The sequence below is a fragment of the Ipomoea nil genome, unplaced genomic scaffold, assembly GCF_001879475.1.
Source record: "Ipomoea nil cultivar Tokyo-kokei standard unplaced genomic scaffold, Asagao_1.1 scaffold2036, whole genome shotgun sequence".
In the NCBI taxonomy this organism is placed as follows: domain Eukaryota; kingdom Viridiplantae; phylum Streptophyta; class Magnoliopsida; order Solanales; family Convolvulaceae; genus Ipomoea; species Ipomoea nil.
The window spans coordinates 2632602-2650997 of NW_017618464.1; the positions used below are offsets into that span (position 1 = coordinate 2632602).

An 18396-nucleotide genomic window follows, 5' to 3' on the forward strand; every position below is an offset into this window, starting at 1 on the left:
ATTATGGTACTAGTTGACGGGTCAAGAAAAACTATCAGGCTTTAAAAAAATAGTATAATAGAATAGTCTAGTTTTTTTTTTTTTCCTTAAGATTTTTTATTTGAGACAATTCATTTACATGACATATATCATAAACGGTCTGTTTCCTATGACTCGTTTGATTCGCGAAAAATAATTGAGGAAGAATGGATTTTAAATTTCATGGAAAGGAAATTACTAGAAAGATTGATTTCATTGTATGATTTGAGAAAATAAATTGTTGGGTATATATATATATATATATATATATATATATATATATATATATATATATATATATATATATATATATATATATATATATTGAAAACCAATACAAAAACTTTGTTAAATCAAATGTTCAATACACTAAAGAATCGAAGATAACCAAATAGAATGACTAATTTGAGAGCGAGTAGTCATTGCTAACGCATAACCAAATAGAAGGACCAGTTGGGAATATTGATTCCATTATTTGGTTGGATTTAAAATTGTAAAGAATAATGAGTATAAAGACTAACATGTCTCTACACAAGAATAATGATAATAAAAGTAACCATAATTTAAAAAAAAAAATTGAAAACAACAGTAATTAAATTAAAATATTATAATTTATAAATTACAATATTATAAATTTAATTATTATACTTACATATTTTATTAAAATAATATAATAAATATTATTATAAATAAAGAAGAAAGAAGGAGGAAGAGGGAGTAAGGGTGGATCCGAAACGGAGGAGAACGGATGGTGGAGTTGTGAGTGAGGGGGAGTTGGGTGTGAGAGTGGAGCCGAATAACACTTATTCGGCTATACCGGAGGAGGGGGATGTTAGGGTAGGGCGGGTTGATGGGGGAGTGATGGTGGGGGAGGATGTGACAATGACAGAGGTTCAAAAAAAATTGCAAATGGCGGGTGCTGCGGTGCAGACCCGCCCAACCCAATGAGTACTTTGAGCTGGAACTGCCGTGGCTTGGGTAATCCACGGACAGTTCGGGAGATTGAGGACATAGTGTCCCGTAAGAAGCCCGATTTTGTATTTCTGATGGAAACTAAGGTTAACCGAGATCATGCAGAGCGTCTTCGGGTTAAGCTTGGTTTTGAAGGCCTGTTTAATGTGGATAATTCTGGTCTGAGTGGGGGATTGGCTATGTTATGGAGGACGAATAGTTCTGCATGACTGATTGGCTATTCGAATAATTACATTGATATTGAGGTGACTATTCCTGGTTTTGATAAATGGAGGATGACTGGATTTTACGGCTTCTCGAAACGTCCACAGAGAAGGGAGTCATGGGACCTTATCCGTTCATTAGCAAGTAAGTCGGATCTGTCGTGGGTTATTATTGGAGATTTCAACGATCTCTTATTCCAGTATGAGAAACGTGGGGGAAACCCACATCCAGACAGTTTACTACGGGGTTTTGGAGAGACTATCGAGGAATGTGGTTTGACTCAATTGCCGATGTCTGGGTATCCCTACACTTGGGAGAAGGGGAAAGGCACTCCGAATTGGATAGAGGAACGCTTAGATAAGGTGTTGGCCACGCAGCCTTGGAGAGAGTTAGTGACTGATGCGAATGTGCAAAACATTTTGACCCGAAAATCGGACCACTCTTTCCTTTTCCTTGGGATTCTCAATCTTCGGGGGAGGCGGGGTGGTTTGGGTAGGGGTTTCCGTTTTGAGATGGCATGGCTACATGATGAAGGATGTAGGGAGGTGGTGGAGAGATCATGGGGTGAAGGAAGGAATAAGGGGCTGCAGGAGTGCACTACATTTTGTGGAAACCGGTTAACACGGTGGGGTGGAGACCGTTTTCACAAATTTGGAGAGAAGATTGTTGCCTTGCGCAAGGAGCAGATGCGTCTGAGAGGGCGTACAGATTCGGTATCCCTAGCCGAATTTCGAAGATTGGATGAGTCTCTAACTCGTATTGAGTTACAGGAGGATGTATACTGGAGGCAGAGGGCCAAGCAGCACTGGCTCAAGGATGCGGACGCAAACACCAAATTTTATCACAGGTATGCTTCTCACCGAAAGAAAAAGAATACCATTGCTAAAATTATGAGTGATAATGGGGATTGGATAGAAGGAGAAGCCATGCGAGATGTTATTTTGAATTATTACCGTGGTATTTTTAGCTCGAGTACATCTATGGTTAATGATGATTTTTTTGAGAGTATACAACCCCGTGTGACTGCCGCACAGAATGAGAGGCTGATTCGGCCTTTTGAGGAGAGTGAAATAAAGGCGGCCTTGTTTTCAATGTATCCGGATAAGGCACCAGGGCCGGATGGGATGAATCCCGGGTTCTACCAACATTTTTGGGATGTGGTAGGGTCTGATGTTTTTGCATTTATTGTGAATTGCCTGAATAACTGCTCCTTACCGGATGGATTAAATGAGACGAATATTATATTGATCCCGAAGAAGAAAACCCCCGAAATGGTTTCTGACTATAGGCCAATAGCCCTGAGTAATGTTGTTTATAGAGTTATGGCAAAAGTGATTACAGCTAGAATGAAACCATTGATGGAGAGTGTTATATCTGAATCCCAGAGTGCGTTTATATCTGAGAGACTTATTACAGATAATATTTTGGTAGCTGCGGAGGTTGGCCATTATTTAAACAGAAAGCAATGTGGATTAGCTGGCTGGGGGGCTTTGAAGCTGGATATGGCAAAAGCCTATGATCGTATGGAATGATCATTTTTGCAGAAAATGCTGACAGCTCTAGGATTTGATGACAGATGGGTGGATTTATTGATGATGTGTGTGACCACTGTATCGTATAATGTGCTGGTGAATGGTTCAAAAAGTGATCAAATAACCCCAACACGTGGGTTGCGGCAGGGTGATCCTCTATCTCCGTATTTGTTCATTATTTGTGCAGAGGGCCTTTCGATATTATTAAACCAGGCAGAAGTCGCGGGGGAAATACATGGATGCAGAGTTGCGAGAGGGGCACCCCCCATTACCCATTTGTTCTTTGCTGATGATAGCCTCCTGTTTTTCAAAGCTAATAGCCAGGAAGCAGGAGTGATAAAACGTTGTTTAGCAACTTATGAAAACATGTCTGGTCAGGCGGTTAATTATCACAAATCGAATATATGTTTTAGTAAGAATACACAGGGTGAAGTGAGGGAGGAGATTGCTGATATATTGGGGGTGGTGTAGGCTCAGAATTTTGGAAGATATTTGGGGCTTCCATCATTTGTGGGCAGGAACAGAAGAGAAGCATTTTCTTATATAGAGGATAAGATAAGACAGAGGATTGGCTCGTGGAATAAGAAACTTATATCACAGGCAGGGAAGGAAGTTCTATTGAAAAGTGTGGCTCAATCTATGCCTACTTTCTCAATGAGTGTATTTTTACTGCCTATGAATCTTTGTAGGCCATTGAGAGAACTATGAATCGATTCTGGTGGAGGTCCGGGAATGATCAGGGCATCCATTGGAAAGCCTGGATAAACTGTGTATTCCAAAGAAATTTGGAGGACTAGGTTTTAAAGAATTGAGGGCCTTTAATCTTGCAATGCTAGGTAAACAGGCATGGCGATTCCTGACACAGCCACAGTCACTGGTTTCAAGAGTATATAAAGCCAGGTATTACCCAACTAATTCTTTCTATGACGCATGCTTGGGTAATAACCCGAGTTTCTGTTGGCGGAGTATTATGGCGGCTAAAGGTTTAATTTGTGGGGGAGTCAGGCGCAGGATTGGAAATGGCAAATCAACATTGATTTGGGACCACCCGTGGTTGCATGATGAAAATCAACCACGAATATTAACAGAAAAACCACCTCAATTGGCACAGGCAAAAGTGGTGGGGTTAATGGATCAGCAGACTGGAACCTGGGATCAGGAAATTCTAACGGGCATTTTCATACCTCAGGATGTGGAGCAAATTTTAAAAATACCTGTGTCTCCTTATTATGAGGATGTGTGGTACTGGTACGGAGACCCAAGAGGAGAATATTGTGTTAAAGAGGGATATAAAGCAGTGATAGGCAATTACTCCCAACCGACAGGAACCTTTGATAAATGGAAAAAATTATGGAGCCTAAAAGTCCCCCCAAAGTGGAAAACATTCTTATGGAGAGCTCTTAGTGATATTTTACCCACTACAGAGAACCTGCTTAGTAAGAGAGTAGATATTGATCCAACTTGTGCAATGTGTGACCTTGTTCATGAAGATATAGTGCATTCTCTAATCACATGTGACTATACGGCTAACATTTGGGCACAATCCCACCTTCCAATCCCCAATAGTGTCACAAATATTTTTAGTGATTGGTTTGATGATTTGTTGAATATTTTAGATGATGATGGGATTATTTATGCAGTGGCTCTTCTATACTATATTTGGCGAACAAGAAATGGGGCTGTATGGGAAGCACACTTACCGAGACCTCGGAAGGTGATAGCAATGGCGACCTCGGCGATGAATGCGTGGAAACTTGTCCACACTGGAACCACGAGTTTGACCACCAATATGACGCCTGGCCGTATGACTCTTGGAGAGCAAAATACACAGATACAGCCTGGAAGCCACGGGTTGGCTGCTGCAAATTCGGAAACTCACATGCCAACTTCCACTGCTGCATCACGAAGGTTACTGCCAACAGCACTGCAAACCACGTCCAACAATCTTCAACTGCCATTGGGACGCCACTGTTATTTCGACGCAACATACTCCAATCAAACAAACAGGGCAGGGGTTGGTGCAGTTATTATCGACGGACACGGTGGTTACATATCGGCTATGTCGGCGCCACTAATAGACTGTTTTTCACCACTCATGGCGGAAGCCTTTGCATGTAAGGAAGTCCTGTCTTGGTTAAGGGCACGTGGGGAAACGTCGATCCAGCTATTCACGGATTGTTTGACCCTATAACAATATCTATCGTCTACGACACGCTCGCCGCACTCATATCTGGGTTATGCTATTGACAGTTGCAGGACCAGTATGTTGACTTTTGATTATTGCTCGCTTTATTATGTTCCTAGATTAGATAACTATTTAGCACACGCTTTAGCATCTACAGCTTTTACTCATTCAGTTACTATGTATTGGGATTCCGATCCACCAAGCGCTATTTCAGTATATTTTGAATAAATGCCGAGCAGGCTCCTTTCAAAAAAAAAAAAAAAAAAAAAAGAAGAAAGAAGGGAAAAAAAAAAGATTCTGCTAAGGTTTTTCTATTTATATTTGTGTAATTAAAAAAGTCATATAAGGGTAAAATAATCTTGCTATTCAATTTTCCAATAGTTATTGTGTGGACCGTGGTCCATATAGTTGTGTGGACAACGCTCTAAAAACAACGTCGTTTTGTGTAAAAAAAAAAAAAAAAAAAAAAAAAAAAAAAATCACGCGACACGCTGAACATACATTTTTATAACATATAATGTACACTATTCTAAAGCATATTGTACACTATTCTAAAGCATATTGTACACTATTCTAAAGCATAATGTACATTATTCTAAAACTTAATGTACATTATATTACCTAATAAATTTTATTATTTTAACACGTAATGTATATTATTTTAATACGTAATGTATATTATTCTAATATATAATATACATTATTCTAATACATAATGTACATTATTCTAACACATAATGTACATTATTCTAACACATAATGTAAATAATTTTTACTCATACTATTCAACGTCATCATTTTGGACTGTGATCCATACAACTGATTTGCCTCAATTTTCCTCAACGTTAAGAATTTTTCATTAGAAAAATTTTTCCAACAAACCAAAGGCCCCCTAAAAGTTTCTATTCAATTATTGTGATAGTGGGCCGGGCAATGTGATTTTAAAGGTCAGGCCCATATTAAGGCCTGCAATTGTCACACAAGTCAATTTTCAGAGGACTTTAAACCGGGCTACGATTTTTGACCTTTTCCCAAGCCTTTTAACGCGGCCCATCAATTGTTATGCGGCAAATTATGCCCTGGACCCGTGTCCACACTGAATTGTGGACACGGGCCCAAAACGACGTCGTTTTTTAAAAAAAAAAAACGCGTCATTTAGTTAAAAAAAAAAAATTGCGCGCGTTTTGCCGTTAACGGCGTTATTTTTTTTTGGATTATGAATGTACAGTTATGCCGTTATGAATGTACAGTTATACAATTATGAAATTATGAACACAGAGCTCTAACATTATGAACTTACAATTATGAACATATATAGTGATAAAATTATGACCATGGAGCTTTAAAATTGTGAATATAGAGCTTCGAAGATTATGAATGTACAGTTATAGAGTTATGAATCTACAGTTATGGAGTTATGAATCTACAGTTATGGAGTTATGAATCTACAGTTATGAGATTATGAATCTACAGTTATGGAATTATGAATGTACAGTTATTGATCGAATTATGAACAAAGAGCTCTAACATTATGAACTTACAATTATGAACATATAGTGATAAAATTATGAACATAGAGCTCTAAAATTGTGAACATAGAGCTTCGAAAATTATGAATGTACAATTATGGAGTTATGAATGTACAGTTATGGAGTTATGAATGTACAGTTATGGAGTTATGAATGTACAGTTATAGTGTTATGAACGTACAGTTATAGAGTTATGAATGTACAGTTATTAACATATAGTAATAAAATTATGAACATATACTCCTATAACGAAGCGGTCTGGAATTTTTTTTTTTTTTTTAAAAAAAAAAAAAAAAAAAAAAAAGAGAGAGATAACAGTGCCTAACGGCACTGTTACCCGTGTCCAGCAAGCATGCTGGACACGGGTCCAACGCATAACGATTGTTGTTATGCCGCAAATTATGCTGTAAACGACGTCGTTTTGGTTAAAAAAACGCGCGTCCCACTTAAAAAAGAAATCAGGTTCGATTTTCGGTAATAGCATTTTTATATATCCATAAATTCATAACTATATATCCACAGTGAATGAATGAAGTAAAAGTCCACAATGAATGAACTAAATATCCAGAAATTCATAACTATATACCCATAAATTCATAACTATATATCCACAGTGAATGAATGAAGTAAATATTTACAATGAATGAACTAAATATCCACAATGAATGAACTAAATATCCATAAATTCATAACTATATATCCACAATAATACTATTGCCGAGAGTCGAACCTGATTTTTTTTTTTAAGTGGAACGCACGTTTTTAGTCAAAACGACGTCGTTTTGCATCGTATGCACCATGCACGGTGCATTCGGTTGCACAGCATAACTATTGTTGTTATGCGGCAAATTATTGTGTGGACCATGGTCCACACAATGTTATGTGGACCATACCAAAAAGTACATTTTTAATATATTAAATGTATATTATTTTTGTACTGAATGTACATTATACAATATTATGTACACTCATAACAAAAATAATGTACATCCCCTGAATACAATGTACATTATTTTTGTACTAAATGTACATTATTTTACAGTATACAAAATATGATCCACACAATAATGATTGTCATTATGCTGTGGAACCGTGTCCACCTTGCAAGGTGAACACGGTTCTATGAGCAAATTATTGTGTGGATCATGATCCACACAATCCATAAATATCAGGTACATTTTTAATATATTAAAAGTACATTATTTTTGTACTGAAGGTACATTATATTAGTATATTAAAAATGTACTTTCAAAAAATGTATCTTACGTATATAAATAATGTACCCTTAGTATATTAAAAATGTACTTTTTATTTATGGTTTACACAATAATTTGCTCATAGAATAATCAGTAGTTAGCGGTTAGCGTTAGCGGATTTGACCAGTGAATTATATCAACGGTTGATAAAAAGATATTTGAAAAAATTAACTGTTTAGATTAACATGTAAAATGACCTAAGGGTATACATATATTTAATAATAATAATAATAATAATAATAATAATAATAATAATAATAATAATAATAATAATAATAATAATAATAATAATAATAAATAAAAATAATAATTTAATAAAAGAAATAAAATTTAAAAAAAAAAAAAAACATATGGGGAGCCGAACGTTCGACTCCCCTTAGTTTTGTTACTTTTTCTACATCGGTGGAAAAAGTGGCATGGGAGCCTTGAGACTCCTATAAAAGGAGTCTTTAAGGCTCCAATTTAAAAATTAAGCTTGCCCATCCGTTGATAGGCAAGCAGTGAGCCAGCGAAACTGACTCTTGTTTTTCAAGGAGTCGAAATGGCTCTACAGTAAATTTTTTTTTTCTTTTAATATAGAGGTGTTTTGGGGAAATCATTCTAAAAAACGCTAAGTGAAAATATTGTAAAATGCAATGTTTGTACTTTGTATTTTCAGTGGTTTGGAGCAAATTGTTGCTTCAAACTATTGAATAACCAAACACTTTCTTTAGCATTTTGATATTTGGGTTACATCATATTATCAATCGTCTAATATCTTTGAGTTACATTATAATTAAAATTTTTAAATTTTTACTACATCTAAATTCCTTAAATTCAGAATTTCTTTATCCATAATAATAATAATAATAATGTATTCAACAATAATGGTTGAACTAAATGAACACTGAGCAAAATACATAAAGGACTGGTACCGTTGATTCATTCATTGATCTTGTATATATGTGCATTCATTAAATCTATTGGAACCCTTTGCAACAAAAATACTTGATTACTATTTAAAAAAAGTTTAGTAACAATTATAATGAATATCCTATATTACATTGTATTCATATACTATGAGTTACATATTTAAATAAACAAATTCGACGTCAAATTATTTATGTACGAACTTCTCATATATAATCTTGTATTGATATACTTTCAAATATTTATTTATTTAATTATAAACATTGGGCATTAACTCATTCGCGCAATGCGCGTGTAAAACTAGTGTGTATATATATATATATATATATATATATATATATATATATATATATATATTAACATTATTGTATCAAAAGATTGAAGTAATTTAAGTGGTAAGAACTTTCGTTGTTAATCGTGAGGTCAATGGTTTAAATTTCATTTTTTTAAAAAACAATTTATAAATATTTTATATAAAAATAAATAAAAAATTCAGGATCAAGCTCGGGACCGGCCCACAAGAGGCCCGAGAACCTGAGCCTGTCTTGATCAGTGCTAACCTAGGCCCATGCCCGGCACGAGACCGCCTCAAGCCCGGGATTTGGCCACCCACAAATTTCGGACATGATGAGTTGATGACATAATTTTATAATATTTTATTCATTATGACTAGCAAACTGATTGGTTTTGTTTTGTTTTGTTTTGTTTTGTTTGTTTGTTTGTTTTTTTTTTTTTTTTTTGTAAATTTAAAAATAATTATAATTGGCCCACTGAAAATTGATTTATCAGTCAAAATTTAATTTTTCTGGGATACATTCACAAGCCTCACATAACAATGCACTATCTAATTCCGAGATTAGAAACGCCATGCGCATTCGCCTTGAGAAGATCTTTCATGTCGTCCGACACATTGTTTAACATAGAGGTTTCCCAATCCATAGATTGACCCCAGTTCGCGATCCAATCCGCACATTGATTCCCTTCTCTGTCTATATGTGAAAACTGAACCAAAACGAAGCTCTCGAGCAACTTATTGCTCTCTTTAATAAGTTACTATCTCCTCATCCTGGTTCCCTTCGGCGTTCATGATAGCCACAGCCGCCATCGAGTCCATTTCAACCCAAAATCTTGGTAATCCATTCCCTTCAGTCAAAATTTAGTTGATTTCACCAATTTTAACTATTTGACTATAAAATTGGTGATTTGTAATATCCAATTAGCCAAAAATAGAATCTCTACTTATTGTAGCCGTTTTGAGACTTAATACCATTTGAGGTCCTCTGAGTATACTTGTTTTGCCACGTTTAGTCATAAACTTTCAAATTGACTATTTGTGCTCCTTCAACTTTCAAATTTAACCATTCGTGGTCCAAGTTAACCACCCATGATCCTTCAAGTTTCAAAATGTAACCAGTTTTGATCCTCTTGCAAGGACCATGATTGGTTAAAATTTAATAGTTGAAGGACCATGATTGGTTAAAATTTAATAGTTGAAGGAGAACGAGTGGTTAACTTGGACCACGAATGGTTAAATTTGAAAGTCGAAGGACCACAAATGATCAATTTGAAATTTTAAGACTAAACATGGCAAAACAATTATACTCGAAGACATCAGATGGTATTAACTCATAACTTTTTTTTATTTATTTAAAAAAGATCGATTTACCCTCGAAAGCGGTCAAATGCTCCACAATCTGCTCCAATTTCTTATCACATATACATTTCTGTGAAGGCTCTCTACCTCCTTTACAGTTCACTCATCAGAAAAATCATCCATCATGCAACTTCAAGTTAGGGTTATTAGTCAAACCATCCTATCTTAAATAGTAAGAAGCATACTCCCCACCACTTAAAAAAAAAATAAAAATTCAATCTAATTAATCTTCAAAAACAAAGATTTTCAACGATGAATAGAAATGAATAAACAACGTTAGTGATAGGATTAGACTCCAACGACTTCCATTACTTGTATTTTATCGCTTAGCTTCTCTATCGCTAACGCAATTTCAGTTTCAAAATTTGCTATCAATGGACTTTAAGCATTTCTTTTGCCCCCCACCCCCCACTCATTGATGATCATATCCTTTGTTGTTGCAATTGAAGTCTCCAATCACCCCATTAGAATACTTGTTATTGTTCGTGCCTCATTGTAAATATTTATCGTCGAAGCTATTGCAAAGAAAAAAGTCAAAATGTTGCAAAGAAAATAACAATCATTACCGTGGTCTATGATTTATCTTACAAGATTGATCATTAAGATTCAATTTTAGTATATTGAATGTTCGTTTTTTGAATACTAAAAATTTGTTTTTAAGTATACTATAAAAATGAACATCTAATACATTAAAAATGAACATACAATATACTGAAATATAAACATTTATCTATAATCTACATTGCAATATGAGCTATAGTCAATAGTATAATTTGCTAGGAAATAAGGGCTCCAATTAATGCTATATTGCTATGGAAGGAGCAGGAGAATTTGGTTGGATACTAAGATACTTGGGCCCATAAGTTATTTAAAATGTCTATTTTCCTAATAATAATAAGAATAATAATCAAATACCTTGTGATTTGATGACATCATTGTTGCTTTTAATGTGAAAGATCTTAGAGCATTTACAATAGAGCATAATATTGAGGTAATGTAATATGAAATAACTTGGGTGGGGTTATTTATAGATGTGAGATGAGATTAATTAGGGAGTTATTTCTCCTGCAAAGTTTGGAAAGAATGTCAGAAAAAAAAAAGGAAAAAAAAAAAAGAACACAGGCTGTGCACGAACTATGGCCACATAGTGCACGCGCCCGTGTGACGTGTCAGGCGCGCTGACGCGTCATTTTTTATTTATTTATTTATTTTTAAAATTTTCAATTTTGTTATTTTTTTTTCTTTTTTTTTTTTCTCTCACTTCTCATCTTCTCTTTCCTAACCACTCTTACAATATCCCCATAATATTTCCAACTGATAATGATACTCTTAGCCTTAGATCCATTTATCTCATTGTAATTCTTTACCGGTTAAGAACAAAATAATAATAATAATAATAATAATTTTCCTTATAAATTTGATCTCTGCTAATATTCACATCACATTTATAATTTTATAAAAACATTTATTAACCATCCGTAACTAATCTTATAAAAAATTAATCAAAAAAATACGAATACGATTATAAAAAAAATATTACGCAATTACTATTATTATTATTTATTATTTATTTTTTTTAAAAGTCAAGTTACAAGACTACGTTAGAGATAAAATAAAATACAGAAGTCTAAAAGTAAATAGTTATACTACAAGAAATTCTAAATCTTACCTTTAAATTTTATCATCTGATGTGGCAAATATAATAAATTATTTTTTTATATAGATTCTAATACAAATCTGTATGTCAAGTTTTTGTGTGTGGATTAAAAGTTGGGAGTAAAAATAGAGAACACATTCTATTTTTCAAAAAAGTAAATAAAAAGAACAAGTTTTGGGGGCCACCAAATTTGAGTCAACTAGTAAACGGTGCGGGCCGTGCGGCGGTGCTCCGGAAGAATTGCAAGTCGCTGTGTTTCTTTTCTACTTTCCTTTCTCCCGCCCGGAAGCTATAATCTAGATTTACTCCTTCATCCATGCCCTAGAACAAGATTCTTTCTCCTTCTCTCATCATTACGCTTCCTAAGCTTTACTAGATTCGATCCGGATTACCATTTCTCATATCCTGTTTCAGCTACTGAAACAAAATAGGAAAACACAAAGGCCAGGACAAATTGTGATTGTTTTATCCAAAGATGAAGATAATCTATCTTCATACATTGCTGTTGTTCGGGTTCCTAGTTCTCCTCGTTTTCTGCTCCGTGGATGCTGATTCACAGGTAATCTAACGGAAAGAAACGATCTTTACTTGAGAATAAATTAAATCCATTTTTTTTTATATTCAAATTTCAATATGGGAATTTTAATTGCCCATAATGTGTTTGTGCATTCTGCATTCTTGGTATTGTATCTCATTGAAATTGGGTTTTCAACGTTAGGTTAATACAACTTCCAATAATGTTCTAGATACGACTAGTGCGGAATTGTTGAAAAGTAATGATACCGTGAATGAGGGATTGGGCCGGATAAATAGTGGTGATGAAAAGATTGTTGATTTGGGAAAGGACAATTTGAGTAAACAAGTAGAGTCTAAGGGAGCTGAGAAAGATGCGGGAGCTAATGTTAGAAGTTATGGGAGTAAGGATGACAAGAAAGGTGACATAAAAGATTCTGGAGATCATGCTTCTGAGAAGAAGGGTGACCAGAAAGTGAAGGCGATTGGTGGGTCGGGTTCAGAGTCGGGACATGAGGTGACATTGTCTTCTGCGAGGAAGGATGGCATTCGAGGTGAAGAATGTGATTCATCTTTCAGTTGCAATATTGAGGAGGAATCACTGGTTGCTTGTTTAAGGGTTCCAGGAAATGGTATGCCATTCACATTTCTTTTGTTTATTATTGGTAGATCATAAATTTCCATATCCGTTTCATCATTCCTATATCATGAATTTGCCATTAATCCCATTATGGGACTCGTATGCTGTGTTTGGATGGTTTGAAAACGAGGTGGAAAATTTTAAATTCTCTTGTTTCGATCGGAAAGAAAATGAAGAGAAAATAGTCCCTCTTTCTATTTAATTACATCCCAAAATGGGGAGGAAAGTTGCCCTTTGCTGTTCACCTATCCCTAAACCTTAGCTCTTCTATTTAATGCTCTCACCAACTCTTTTTCACACCCTTCTTATTCATATTCCTCCCATTGTTCCTCTCATCTCAAATTTTCTTCTATTTTTTTTTTTCCTCTCCTATTTCCTCTCTCAATTTCTTTCCTCCGGATTCCCACCCATCCAGACACAGCAGCATGTTTATAAATATATGTAAAGTTTAAATCTTTTCCTTTTCCTTTTAATTAATTTTCATTTCTTCAATGCACTTGGGACTTCTATGCACCTATTCTTTACTTTCTGTGGTGATCTAAGAAAACAACTCAAAATAAGAAAGTCATAGTACCACTTATGAGTGTGTTTAAGAATATAAACTAAGCATTATTTTTGGTAGTATTTATAATTCAACTAGCCCCTGAAATTTGAATATATAACTCGCTGGTTGCTGGCTAAATATGAGAATGAGACCAAATATGGTATGGAATGTGCAGAGATCTTTCTTTGAATTTTTGGTTTCAGCCTCACCTGTTCTCAAGGGATTCACTTTCTTATGGAGTGGTTAGGTGCTGTGGTACTAAGATTAGGGAATTACTTATACAGTACCTGTGTTGGGGTTATCTGGAGTCCTCCAAATGCCATTCTCAACCTGAAAAGAACCTTTTACTCTATTCAGTGTGACAAGTAATCCACTTGCTTATTTTCTGATTACAAGAGGATGCCTTTGCAATTGTTCTCAATACAATTCCTTGTTGAATTCATTATTTGTGAATTACACGATTCTTCTTCTTAATATAACTTGTCTATACAATTTATATCCTGCCAGAATCCCCAGACCTTTCACTATTGATTCAGAACAAGGGAAAACGTCCTGTCAGTGTTAGTTTATCTGCTCCCAAGTATGTTCAACTGGAGAAGAGGCAGATTGAGCTCAAAGAGAAGGAAAACCAGAAGGTAAGAATATCCGATCCATTGCATCGGTGCATCCTAAATGCATCATGGCACGCTTTTGGTGTATTGTGTTTATAACTCAATGCCAGTTCTTGGTTGCGGTTTCAAAAGCAAGACACTAATTAAACATTTAAACATTAATTTACCCTTTGTTAAGAGTCCCACATCTATAAAATAAGAGAGAACATACGGGTTTATAAGGTCATGGGTTAGACTAGCTAATTGGTTGAATTCAATCTTTTAGTGTGGTTTGGCCCATGTACATTATAGCCCAGTTGAGTGACCTTAGCCCAATCTTTGTTTATAACATGGTATCAGAGCTGGTTCGGCGTCCAAGCTTTCGTAAGCCCGCTTGTGTTAGCTAATTGGTTGAATTCAATCTTTTAGTGTGGTTGACTAACCCTAGCCCAATCATTGTTTATAACACCCTTAAAACATTGTGGTTAAGCTTTTTCTTAATCTTGTATGCACTTTATGCCAACTTGCTGGTCTTACTTTCCTTTAAGGAACTGGTCTTATGCAAAGTTCATTGAGGCAAAATAGATTATATGAAATCTTATCCGTTCAAGATTCTATGTGCAATTATTTGGATCTCTTGCTTGTTTTGTAACATCTGTTTTTTTTCTTTTATTTTTGGAAAGGAAACCCCATGGTTATATTCAAACAACCTTTTCAAAATGAACCATACAAATCCAGTCGAGTCTAAAATAAAACCTTCTTTTCCAGGCCTTTGATTCCTTTTAATTACTGGATTGGCCCTGATTTCTTTCTAATAATTGGCATTGCTTTCTAGTTTCCCCAATTCCCTTACTTCTATGTTTCCCATTTTCTTTTCTTTTTCTGTTTGTTACCGAGTCTCAAATGCCTGTTGTAGTTTTGACTTTTGAGCCTGTTTATGTTATGTTCTCCCGTCATGGGCAAGAAAACATAAGTAAAAAATGAATAGAGAATAACAGTTGGAAAAGGAAGAGAAGAAAACACTGGTGTGCTTGAGATCCAAAACTCCCTTAGACCCTTTTTTGAGATTAAATTTCTGCTTCCCTTTCATTGAAATTGGTCCCTTTTATAGGGGGAAATACAACTCATAGAATGGCTAAATAAGCTAAGTAATCTGCTGACATCTTCCAATTTACTTCTAAATAATTAATCTATCTAAATTAATTCAAAAACTAAGAGTAATAAGTTAAATAATTATTTAGTAATTTATTAATATATAAACTATGTAATATAATAAAATAAGACTTCCTAAAAATCATGGCCCCTGCATGTATCAGTTTATCATCTGGTCTAAGAGAGACTCCCATTCCAGGGCATCTTCTAAGTTCAAGTTCAACATCTCTTTCAATTGATATCGTTTATACACCATCAAAGTTACATATTTAGCCCGTCTTTCAAAGAATTGATAGCATTCTTAATTTCTTATCTTTATTTTTTTTATAAGTCATTTGTTTATCCTCTATTCATATCCACGACCTAAAATGGTGCAGTCTTTATACCTTCAAAATATGCAATGTCCATATATTTCATTTAAGTCATACCAGGATCAGACCCATCATCCAATGAGCCATTCCAACTCCCCCCATCCATGTTGGTAATAACCATTTCTGCCTTCACTTTGTAGGTTCTCTTATCTATAATAATTGTGTATCTTCCATTCCTCATTTAACTGAGAATTCTTCATCATTCTCAACAGTTGCTGTACCTTTGCTCGTTTTTTCTTCTTGGAAAAATTTGAAAAGTGTCCCTAGAGCTAAAACCATTGAAAAGAAAAACCTGATGAATGAAAGATGCTCTACTTGTATGCTCCCTTTGATTTCTAATATTGGTTTCCCCCAATATATTGTTGTCAAAGAAAATAGTTTCTTTAACTGAAGTTAGATGGGCAAGAGTCACATTCTTGACGCCATTATTCCTTATTACAGCACTTGCTAGTGTAATGAAATTGAAGAAAACAGGTGATTGGTTCCACTTAGGCAATATTAGCTTCACACAATAGTAATATACAGTCCATGAAAATCTATCAAACTGATAGTGCTTCACTTACCATAATGCTCTCATTTCTGAGTTGGCAATGAAGATAGAAGCACAAAACGGAAGTTCTTTTCTTCGGTTTTGAATAGAGATATGACAGCCATTCCATGAAGTACCTTATTATATGATTTACAGTGGAATGTCTGGGGAAATGAATGTTTATAGTTCTTTTCTCCCTCAATTTGCATGCTTGATGCTTCCAGAATTCGTTAGTTCCCTTTTTTTTTTTTTTTTTTGAACAAGTATTGTATAAGAACGTTTCACGTGAGACGTGTAATACTTTTTAGCTAAAATGCAATATTTTTTTTTCTTCATAAATCCGTAAAAAGTATTACACGTCTCACGTGATATGATCTCACACAAGACTTACTCTTTTACTTTTGGAATGTAATTGAATTTCTCATATATTCATTTCACCTACAGTCCTACACGGAGATTTACCATTAGTACTTTTTGATGCAGTGATTTGATCAATTGCCTTTACACTGCAGATAAAGGTTTCTTTTAGGGATAGTGGGAGTGAAAAATTCATTACTCTAAAGGCAGGGAATGGTAAATGCAATCTTCATTTCAGGGATCTAATTGAGCACCGAACTGACAAGGAAGCTGACTATGTATCCCAGTTCAATTACTTTACCCTCTCTTCCTTTGGAATGATCTTCTTGGTCGCGTTACTGCTATGCACCTCAGTTTGGACGTTCATCATCTACCGCAAGAAACACCTTGCAAAGACTGGCGATAAGTATCAAAGGCTAGATATGGAGCTGCCGGTTTCAAATGGTGCGAAAATTGAAGTAGATGCAAATGACGGATGGGACAACAGCTGGGACGACAACTGGGATGACGACGAAGAAGCACCAAAAACGCCCACCATGCCCATCACTCCAAGCCTCTCGTCCAAAGGCATAGCGCCTCGACGGTCTAACAAGGAAGGTTGGAAAGATTAGATCTTGGCAGTAAATGGACATTCATGGTTGTTGGTTTCTCTTTACACTTGTGTTGCCATCTTCTTCTTCTTGTTGTTGCCTCAGAATTTGCAGCAGTGTTAGGGTTAAATGTAGGTCAATTTTATTGCAGGCCATTACACTAGTGTATAAGAATCATAGCAGTTGCCACCATGTGAACATATAGCATTTTTGAGTTATGATGGGCTATAATATTTTGCCTTCATTATTATTTTTTTTTTTTAAAAAAGAGTAATTGAAATGCGGTTGTTGATTGCATAGAATTTTTTGCAAATTATACCATGAATCATGGATTCATGGTTTACTTTGCATTGTGGATTATTAACCAAAACAACATTCAGATGATGTATTTGTAGTTAATATATTATGTATCTTCAATTAACATATTATATACATGTAAATATATATAATATGTTAGTTCCATTATATAATAAGTTAATTGTAATAAATACATAATTTATTAATTAAATGCATATAATATATTAACTGTAATAAGTAATTTAAATGTTGTTTTGGATTTCATCATAATGTAATATGACAAATTATATCAAGGACTATGGTCTACTTTGCATTGTAGACTCTGGTCTAAAAATTGCCTTCAGATTCTATATCTATAATTGACACATTGTGTACCTGTAGTTGATAGTTTATGTACCTATAGTCCGGGGCGAAGCCAGAAAGTCTGGGTTAGGGGGACCAAATTTATAGAAGAAATTTATCATGTTAGTCGACATTAGTACCAACCATACAATATCATTATATATACCATAAATGATTGTGTCGATTATTATTGATAATTATTTTATTTATACTATGTGCAATAATATATGAAATATATAATTATATGACTACGATTGTTAAGGTTGTCAAACATTACTTTTGAATTTTTCACGTAACACAAAATATATATAATAGTAAAAAAATAAGGAAAATTATAATTTTTATCACTAAGTTATAGGGTAATTGTATAATTCGTCTCTAATTGTTGGTCGTTCTCACTTTTTGTCCCTAAGATATACTCCGTAATTGATGTTTCAAATTTCGTTCCTTTAATAACAAAACATTAGGGACGAAATTTGCAATGTTAGTATAGCTTAGGGACAAAGATTGAGCACAACTTGTTATTAAAAGGTTGAAATTTGCGATGTCAATTAT

At 34.6% G+C, this 18396-nt stretch overlaps 2 protein-coding genes across 2 annotated transcripts; both read left to right on the forward strand.

Moving 5' to 3' along the window:
* The first annotated feature begins 3696 nt into the window (after positions 1 to 3696).
* LOC109147778 lies at positions 3697 to 4917 on the forward strand. The gene has a single exon (XM_019295437.1). It carries the CDS (start codon positions 3697 to 3699, stop codon positions 4915 to 4917), a length of 1221 nt encoding a protein of 406 aa, XP_019150982.1.
* A 7207-nt stretch (positions 4918 to 12124) lies between these two features.
* LOC109148273 lies at positions 12125 to 17494 on the forward strand. Its single transcript, XM_019296159.1, has 4 exons — positions 12125 to 12475; positions 12635 to 13061; positions 14121 to 14248; positions 16768 to 17494. Exons 1-4 carry the CDS (start codon positions 12392 to 12394, stop codon positions 17221 to 17223), a joined length of 1095 nt encoding a protein of 364 aa, XP_019151704.1. The 5' UTR covers positions 12125 to 12391; the 3' UTR covers positions 17224 to 17494.
* Positions 17495 to 18396: the final 902 nt, after the last annotated feature.

Excerpts from the sequence above, each read along its gene's own strand:
- LOC109148273 (XM_019296159.1), top strand. The coding sequence starts at position 12,392 with ATGAAGATAATCTATCTTCATACATTGCTGTTGTTCGGGTTCCTAGTT. Across the intron at positions 13,062-14,120 it reads TTTAAGGGTTCCAGGAAATG|AATCCCCAGACCTTTCACTA; the intron begins GTATGCCATTCA and ends ATATCCTGCCAG. Across the intron at positions 14,249-16,767 it reads AAGAGAAGGAAAACCAGAAG|ATAAAGGTTTCTTTTAGGGA; the intron begins GTAAGAATATCC and ends TTTACACTGCAG.
- LOC109147778 (XM_019295437.1), top strand. The coding sequence starts at position 3,697 with ATGGCGGCTAAAGGTTTAATTTGTGGGGGAGTCAGGCGCAGGATTGGA.